Source organism: Ceratosolen solmsi, unplaced genomic scaffold (assembly GCF_000503995.2).
Source record: "Ceratosolen solmsi marchali unplaced genomic scaffold, CerSol_1.0 scaffold11, whole genome shotgun sequence".
Taxonomy (NCBI): Eukaryota; Metazoa; Arthropoda; class Insecta; order Hymenoptera; family Agaonidae; genus Ceratosolen; species Ceratosolen solmsi.
The window spans coordinates 2,545,682-2,555,617 of record NW_011948416.1 but is presented as its reverse complement, the minus strand read 5'-3'; the positions used below and the strand labels follow the sequence as shown (position 1 = coordinate 2,555,617).

General features: G+C 27.0%; 1 protein-coding gene across 1 annotated transcript in view; it reads right to left on the bottom strand.

Moving 5' to 3' along the window:
- Nucleotides 1–9,647, bottom strand: part of l(2)gl (LLGL domain-containing protein l(2)gl) — a gene marked incomplete at its 3' end in the record, with an annotated part of 14,196 nt that extends 4,549 nt beyond the window's left edge. The window contains exons 1-4 of the mRNA XM_011496060.1: nt 9,571–9,647; nt 7,002–7,092; nt 2,115–2,356; nt 1,469–1,607 (exon numbers count right to left, since the gene is read on the bottom strand). Of these exons, the coding sequence (XP_011494362.1) occupies nt 1,469–1,607; nt 2,115–2,356; nt 7,002–7,092; nt 9,571–9,647 (549 nt within the window). The remainder of the gene's footprint in view (nt 1–1,468; nt 1,608–2,114; nt 2,357–7,001; nt 7,093–9,570) is intronic.
- Nucleotides 9,648–9,936: the final 289 nt, after the last annotated feature.

Here is a 9,936-nt window from a genome sequence, read left to right as displayed (position 1 = left end):
ACTGTTGATTTATTGTCTGAAATATACTAATTTTTTATATTCAGTTTCCTGCATTGCTAAACGAATAGTTGATTCTATTTCGTGAATAATGTCATCATATTTTCGAAGAAAAAATGTTTGAAGTATAATAACGACTGACGATTCTTAAGTATAGCATGAATACATTGAAGTACTAATAAAAGTATAATAAAACTCTAATAATCAAGTAAGACTTATAGTCTAAATTTTTTAAGATCTTGTTGAAAAATAAATCCATAAAAAACAATTTCAAATAATTTGCATTTTTATTGCGGTTTTTCTTTTTATGAAAATGAAAATGAAAGGATGAAAAAACTAAAGAAAAAAAATCACTACATGAATCATTGTTTTGAATGAGTATTCTTATGAGAGAATCTCAAATTTATAAATTCCATGAAAATTACAGTTTGTTTTATATAATATATAATATAATATACATTTTATATCACTACTAATTTAATAAATACAATAAAATATTAAACAATTTTACACAATGTAAGAAGTCAAAAATTTTAAATATCCGTGCTTCATATTATTTTATAATAAAAATTATGTAAGAATTAATATCACCGTTTTGATCAAAACTTTTAATTTTTTCTTATAAATATTATCAATTTGATATTCATAAATTAATATAAAAATCAATATCATTCATTGCAAGTTATTAATTAACATTTATTTATAAACTATTTTAAAAACTTATAATTTTTAGCATATAATATATGAAATAAATATGACGAATATGAAATAATAAATTACATCTACGCTTGCTTCAGTTTCTTAACAATAGCAACTATTAATTACATGATTGAATAAATTACGATTGACAATAAATAATAAATGTTTGTTATTAAAAATATTAAAAACTTTGAAACATTAAATATTTTCATAAAAAATTAATCAAATATCATTTTATATGCAAAAAATAATATCGTATTGCACATATTTAAATTTAAAAATCATATATGACTATGTTCGCTTAAAATAGATATTCAATATTTATATAAAACCTCGTGTATTTTTATTAGACAAGAAGGCACGAAAATACTCAAAATTAATGTTTAAATAATTTCTTTCAAATCAGTTGCTATTTTTAAGTAAATTTACTTTTTAATGCAAATAAGAAAAGTAACATCTGCTACAGTCACTGGCTACAATCTCTTCAAAGTTTATAATGTAATTATAAATTCAAATTATATGAATTTGTAGTTCACAAGAAATAAAAAAACTGTCATAACTATCATTGTAAATTTCCTAGCTTATCGCAAGAAAGCGCTGAGTTACGACTATGCACATTGTGAATGAGAAAAGCAATGCCGACACACATTTTTCCCTCTACCACGTGAGCAATTATTATACTTGATAAAAGATCCCCAATGCGTATTGTTACGAAAGAAGAATATTAAAATAAACTGAAAAATGAATAAGGCGTAAAATAAACAATGTTCACCTGTTGAGCACCTGGAGTAGCTTTATTCCAGAGCACCATGAGTCCGCGGTTGTAGCCAATCAGAATGTTGTCTGGGTGGCCTGGTTGTTCGGCAATGGCCTCAACAGGCCCAGGATTCACTTTGAAGTCCTTGGGTACACTGCAGCAACACAAATTTTATCATGATTTTCGTTATTCTGTATTCGCAACATACAAGAAGGCTCGTATGATTTTTAAATAAGAGTCTATTGATGATTCAAAAATTTTTGTAGAATCCAATGGAAGAAAATAGTTGTCAAAATGGATGTAACAGATGGTACGTCCTTATTTTCACATTTTACATTTATAATAACTTTCTTAAACACGCATCAGCGATATCTTATCGCGACAACTATAATTTTCAAAAGATGATTTTATATTCGTAATCTTTGGTATCTGACAATAGAAAATTAGCCAGTCAAAGAAATTGATATTCATGGCGCCTTATTCATAAAATGCAAACAAATTTAGTCTTATGTAAATTATATAAAATATTTGAAAAGTATGTATAATTGTATAACTTATTGAAATGCTCATTTAGAAATAATGATAAATAAGTATTATGATGAATAAATTATTCGGTCGTTATCAAGAATAAATAATATTCAAAATATCAATAATCACTTACTTTTGCATGACTACATCTTGATAAATTATAGTGTCGGACATCGTAAAAGTCCTGAGATTCAAAAGGTAGATATTGCCACCCTCGGTTCCCAGCAAGAGATGATCGCCATTAGATTCGAGACACATTGCTGAGATCTTTTTTAATTTACCTTCCAATGATAGCGACTTAGTTTCAATAACTGAATTCTCATTGATTTCCCAAAGATGTAATGAATTGTCGTCACAGAGTGAAACCACGCGCCCCTAGAAATTAATTTTAATTAAGCATTTCATCTGCAATTAATTTTAAAGACGAGATATAAATTTAATACTAATGTTTGCATTTTAACGTAAAAATTTACTTTATTAAGAGCTATATGCTAACTGAATGCTAAATTAAAAGTTCTATTACAATATGAAACGAATTAACATTATACGAAAATCTATTTTTTATAATTATACTTCGTTTTCATTTTTAACAATTAATTTTTCATATTTATTAAAAAATACTTAGTAATTTAACTTATTGGAAATAGATATATATATATATATATATATATATATATATATATTATAAACAAAATTTCTTACATTATACTATGTACTATTAAATAATTATAATATATTAATTGTTCCTATTGAACATATGAGTGAGTTAATGTGCTTATATTGGTTTTCTAATAATTAAATTTCATAAAATATTTAATGTAAAATGTGTGTGAAATTAAAATAACTAATTATTTAATTGAAAAAAAAAAAATTATATTAATCACATATTACCATGACTTAAAATATTTTGTTTATTACTCCTTTCAAGTTTAAACTACAATTTTACATTATGAAAGAGAAATTAATTAATAAATTGCTTTCATTTGAACTTACAGAGTGTTCCGCAATAGATTATTTTCTTTCTTAAAAATTAATACTCTCAATGACACGAGTTAATATTTATTTTTAAAATTCATAAATTAAAATGTGACTTGGATTGGAATTTATGTTAAACATATGTACTTCATAAAAGTATAGTTCCCTAAAATAATGCTTTTGATAATTAAATTTAATACTCTACGGATGTAATTTGTGCTTATATTGATCAACGGGAGGCATTTGTAAAATAATAATTTTACAAATTATAATCGAAAAATTGTATTTTCAATGGATAGGTAAATATATTATTAAATTAATAAGTAATACGATTTATTGGCACTTATTGATGTTCTTGAAACTATTTAATCGTATGAGTGCAACTTATATTCTAAAAGTTCACTCTAACAGTAACTATCTGTTGTATTAAAAATACCGAATTCACGTTAACCAAGTTTTAGAAGTGAGCGTATTTTGCTTCGAATAATCAACCACAAAGAGAGAAAGGTTGTTAAAGTAATGAGGTTTTATGAAAGTTATAATATACATTATGTAGTATGATAAACTCTTTAGAAATAATATGATACTGGATTGAGAAAGTAAGTAAATCGATGTCACAGCTAGTGCACTGGCAATTATCTGCTCGTTATATTAGTTTGCAACAACTTTTGGCTATTTAATTGTATTTACACATCAAAGATTTGTATATTGAAGATCAATGTCTCAATATTATCTTGTGGGTGAAAAAATTTATTTACATAAAGTACTGAGAAATAATGATAGGAACTTTACGTAATGAAATAACAAATATACGCATCGATGTTTCATTTATTTTAAAATTATTCTACAAAACATCGTAAAAATCGTAACTATTATTTTGAAAAAGAAAAATAATAATTATTAATTTTGACCAACAAAAGTGTTGTTACGCGTTGTTACGACCTGGCCACCTCCACCAGACTTAAATACATTTGTTCGGTAAATTTCAATGAAAAATAAGAACATGTAGAGAGAAATTATCAATTAGCCCTTTGTTGTGTAACAACAAGACCTGCGAGAAAGCCTCTAAATAAATTACCAGCGAAGGCCAAACAAAAGAGTTGAGAGCGAAGTCTTATTTCAAAATATTTATACAGTCAATGGGTAAGGAAGAGCGAGGGGTGTGGGGAGGGGGGGGAGGAGGAGGCGCTGTCGGGACTTCACAGAGCGATGCATCGTCATCGAAATGCAGTTATACGATTAGAGTAATCCAATATCGCCCCGGTCGCTCCAGAGGAAAAGGTGGTTAAAAGGGTTAATGCGGATTAAAGAACACTTAAGCTGTCCGGTGCTGTAATTATGGGAAATTAAGTTAACACTACTCATCGGCACAATTAGTCCCATGATCCCGAGAATTCTAGTCCAGCTGATACGTATGAATTTTCTCTTTGTTGCCCTACGCTCGTTATTCCGGAGACTTATCATTATTGTTGGTAATTTAGTTCCATGAACACGAATATTGCCATGAGTATAGATAATTTTGTAAAATTTCTTTACTATTGCCTTCCGACTTTTTATCCGCGACCAACGGATGCAGGGTAATTGGTAAACATAGTCGCATTGTTTATCATCAAATTAATCTGTAATTATTCTATTGAAAGGAACTATCAAATTATTTATATAAGTTTATAGATGTTGCGAAGTAGCATTGATAATTTTACATACTTTTTTTTTAAACATTAATTTGAATTTTCTAATTTAATAACTCTTTTCCTTCATTACAGTTTATTGAATAATTAATGGCATATACAAAAAGTGTATTATACACTATTAATAGAATATCTATAGATATATGATTATGTTGTGTTATAATAATTATATTGATAAGAAAAAAGTTTCTACGTATCAAAATATTATTATGAAAAAATAATTATATTGTTTGATGCATCTATCAGAAAAATTGGGAATGATATAATTGTTATATAATTTATTATATTTTATTACTTTAACTACCATGTAAAATTGTAAACTTTACAATATATAAATTTATATAATACATATATCATTGATATCGATAACAAAACTATAAAGTATTTTAGCAACTAAATTTTTTAAACTTAAAAATACTATTTTAATAATAAAAAAAAAAAACATTAAATATTATATAAAAGACTATTGAATTTTAAATAATACATAAATATCAAAGGGTGGAAAGTGCGTATACATGAATGATTAATTGTAAGGTTCGTAGGAATTAAATAGATTTATGATATTTCCGATATATTGTCCTTTGTAAGATTGAGAGCTATTCGAACTTGGATACAGAATGTCCAATAAACGCTGGATTTTGTTAATAATGTAGGAAAATGACCCGTGATACCTTTATAGCATCAAAGTATTTTATGGGAATTCGAAATATCTAATCACGCCCATCTTCACATTATTAAAGTTTTTCAAACTATAAGGTCGGGAATTTAAATTAATAACCGTTAAATAAATTACTTAACCTTAATGTGCAAAATTTTTATAGGCCATTTGTGAAGTTAAATTTCTTGGATAAATTCAATGGTAGACACGTAAAATTAACGAACAAATTAGCGATGAATAAATTAGCATATGTATCCGGGTGGTAAAAATAACTACGTAATCATAATTAATATTTACATTATTTTAAGTATCGGTGTTAGTAAATTATGATAATTACGTGACAATTCATCCTAATGAGTCAAATGCAATAAAACAAAATGTATCATTTAGTAATTAATATTGAATTAATGTTTAAGGAGTGCACGAAAATTATGCCCAAATTTATTATTTTAAAGTGTATATGCAGCAAGTAAAAACTAAAATTTAATATCATTAGGCACATGTGAATATCATTTTTTTTTTTTTTTTTTTTTTTTTTTTTTTTTTTTTTTTGAGAATAGTGGAATCGTCATATTCTTCGGACTTATGGTACACAATCTTATTAAAACGATAACAACATTTACGCATAAATAAATACCGGAGTGATTGAATGCCAAGGCAGGATGAGGAGGCAATGGAGTGACAGAGGGGCGGGAAGGGAGGCACGTGCCTGCAACGCACTGTTAACTCCCTCTTTAAAAGTCGCTTGCGTGTATATGTTTGTATTTTGTAAGTGCGCGAGAGCAAATTACAGGTTGGCGCGCGTTACGAAATGTGAGGAAATATTTTCACTTGGGTGATTTGACATGCTTACACGCAATTCCGATTTTTTGTACCCATGCACTAGCGAGACATAATCCTGAATTTCTATGAACATATGCTGAGCGAACAATATTTAACGTCGATATAGTGATTTAAGTCCTTATCCAAGACCTAATTGTCAAGAGCTTATTAAACAGTGAATTTTATGAAACGAAAAATTATTCCCTATAGCAAGTAGCTCCTCTTTGATCACTTATTATACACTTTCTATTTTACGTTTAATAGTCTTAGGTTATTGTACTAGATTATTAAAATAGCGTATCAATTACGTTTGCATCTCACATTCCATGTGAGCACAAAATTTTTATAATAATATATTCAATTTTACTTCGTCTTCTGCCTCATCGTGTTAAATTTTCTGTTTCAACGCGAAATTATAAATAATTTAATAATTAATGTAATCGGCATTTCAATAACATGCATTATTATAGTCTGTTTTTATAGCAATATAATACATGAAATAAAACACTGAAATTAATATTACGTTCTTGTTTCTCTTTGGATACAGATTTAATTTCCAAAGGATGGTGATGCAAATAGATTTTTGATTTATAATAACATAAATTCAATCCATTATTCTTCAATACTTATCTTTTAAATGTTCTTTCTCCTAACAATCGATAAATTATAAATTAAAAGTCTTATTTATTTTTGTCTTTGGGTGGTACATTAAAAATGATTCCTTATATATGCAATAATAGTATTGATCCTATACACTGTATGTAAATATAAATTCATCCTGAACTTTTCAAATGCCGATGATAATTTTGCACAATTAAAGGGATTTAATGATTAAACATGACATTATTTTCAGCGAAATAAAAGTGCGATTACTTACCTCATTGGGCAAGGCGATGATCTTTGTGACTGCAATTTCCCCGCTTTCACTTGCATGCTGCCCGTAAAATTCCACGCCTGGCCTTCCAAAACTGTTGTGCCGTACATACGACCAGGGTCAAGGACAATATTAATACAATAAAATCTCCTCCAGTCGCAACGACTCATTCAATTTTATAAATTAACACGAGTGCTGGTTTACAGCGATTGCGTGAAAATGTAAACAAAAATAACAAACAACAAAAAGAGAACGAGAATGTGTGAGTGAGAAATGAGGTAGGCAAGAGGGACGACAAGCAATAAACACGAGGTTACCATTTACATAGGACGATGCACTTATTTGTCTTTTTTTTATATTCATTATGGATTTTTATGACGCAATATTATATAAAATATTATAAAAAAAAAAAAGAAAATTAAAAATCCTAATGTGATCTGCCATTCTTTTTAAGACACGTAACTGCCCGTTAGATGTACGAATAATAGTTAATGTCGGCTTGCAAATTTTGTTACATAAATTAAATTGCTTTGATACTACTATATATTGTATATCTTCCACACGTTCATGGATGTTAGTTTTATCTTTTGTAAATATATTAGAAGGCACTGTGCAAATTTCATAGTGAATGTTAATAAATTCTAATAATAATGAAAATATATAGTCCTGACATATATCAATTACTAATATTTATTCTTAAATACTCTGGACAAAAATTCAAAATATAACTTCAACAACCAATACAAATATCTTATTATTAATTTTATTTGTCGATTTAATCCTTATGTTTAATCACAAAATAAATTAATTTTAAATCCCTAAGAAGTTTTTCAACAATTTATACGAATTAAAGCCTTGCACAATAATTATTTTTAAGCATAAATTAATAATACAAATAATAATTAAAATCGTTTTATTCATTTGAAAGAAATGTCTTCTAATAGAATGATTGTGAATTATCATTTAAATTATTATATATTTAATTCATGTATATTATTTTTCTTATTTCGCTAAATTTAATCCTCAAATAAATGAACTACATTATTGAAATAATAACAGGTTTCGTGGTAATTGCTACAGATTTAATCTGCTCAAGTGCAACTTTTTTTCGTTTTACTTCTATATATCGTGGATATTTAGCACGAACAAAAGAGTAATAAATAAAACTTAAATATTTTCCAGATGTTTTGCTTTGATAGATATTCATAAACATATTTATTTAACAGGGCGAATAAAATGACCAACTTCACAAAACTTACGATTACTATTCATACATACGCCCATATGCATTCATATATGAATTTAGTGTTATATACGAAGATTTATCGTTGGCAATATTGAAATTAAGTTACTTAGAAAAATATTTTTAAGCGCTCAAATTATTGTTTTGGAAACGCAAGATTGTCAGAATTTTGCAATATAAATATTTTAGATTCATTAAAAATTAATAAATCCGTAAGTAATATAATCATCCAAAATAATCTAAAATTATAATAAAAAAACTAATGTAATTATAAATATATATATATATATAAGTACAGTGTACTTTAATTATATACAAAATCATAAAAGTCAAAAAGAAATATATATTATATATTTTTTAAATACCTACTAATACATAAGCGATTTAATAATTATTAGAAAATATAATTTGTTATCAATATTAATTAATTGCTTATAAAATTTAACAATTGTACTAATGGTTTAAAATTTATTCCTCATTGTTTGAGTGCAAGAAATATTTACTTTTACAAATGATATTTAATTTTTTTTTTAATGAAAAATATTTTGATACATGCAAACAGTAGTTCAAACATCTATAAAAGAAAATTATATAAATTTACAAGACATTTTAATAAGTTTCTCCGTTAATGTATATTGGGTCGAAATCCGTATGGTATTGCACGAACGCGCGCCTACACACACAAAATTTCAACTTAAATTAATTAAAAATTTTCAATTCAATTTACATAAAGAATACGTTAAATTTCTAATAATGACAACCGTACAGTTAGATAAAATCTAATGATACATTTTGTAGATATTTCCAAGAATTAATTATTCTTCATTAAACTAAAATGTTTAATTAATGAGAGCAAGCTATAAAATAGCTCAATATCAGAAAGAAAGATTATTAATCGAATTTAAATATAGTTAAGTACTCGGAAAATATTTAAAATTATAAAAGAATAATAAAGTTTAAGGAAGCAGCGACCAGAAGGATATGTAAATGCGGTGATAATATACGGTGTATAAAAAAATCATAGTAAGGATTAAAGATAAAAAGGAAGAGAGAGGTGGGCAGCCAGGAGGAAATACAGTTACCTTTAATCGAGATGAAAAAATATCAAGGTAGTGAAAGAGAGAGAGAGAGAGAGAGAGAGAGAGAGAGAGAGATAGATAGATAGAGAGAGAGAGGAAAATAGAGAGAAAAGGAGACAGAAAGAGAGAGACAAAAGTGGGAGTAACAGACAGACCGAGGAAAAGAGAGCAAAGGCTCTTGACGTCAGTTAGAAGAAGAATGAGAGCGAGAGAAGGAGAGAACGATCACACGAACGAAAGAAAAGGATACACTTTGATGGCTCCGGATGCCGTGCCGATGATCACGCGGGTCCAAAGCAAGAGCCGGCGGTTTATGTGGGAAGCCATGCTCAACCGTCTAGAAAAAGTAAAAAAAAAATTACATTATGAGTGGGCATGTATATATTGATAAAGATTTTATTTGTATAAAGAAAAATTAAGATTATCAAAACATCATCTAGTTTTCATTTAACTCCATCCATAATATTCCACAAAATTGGTTTAATAATTCCAACGGTAATAAATCATTTTTACCGTTACAAATAATAATCAAACTTATTATGACATTGGAATTGTTATTATTATAAATATTTCTTTAACATTCTTTTCTCATTTAACATCATTTATTCTCGTTTCT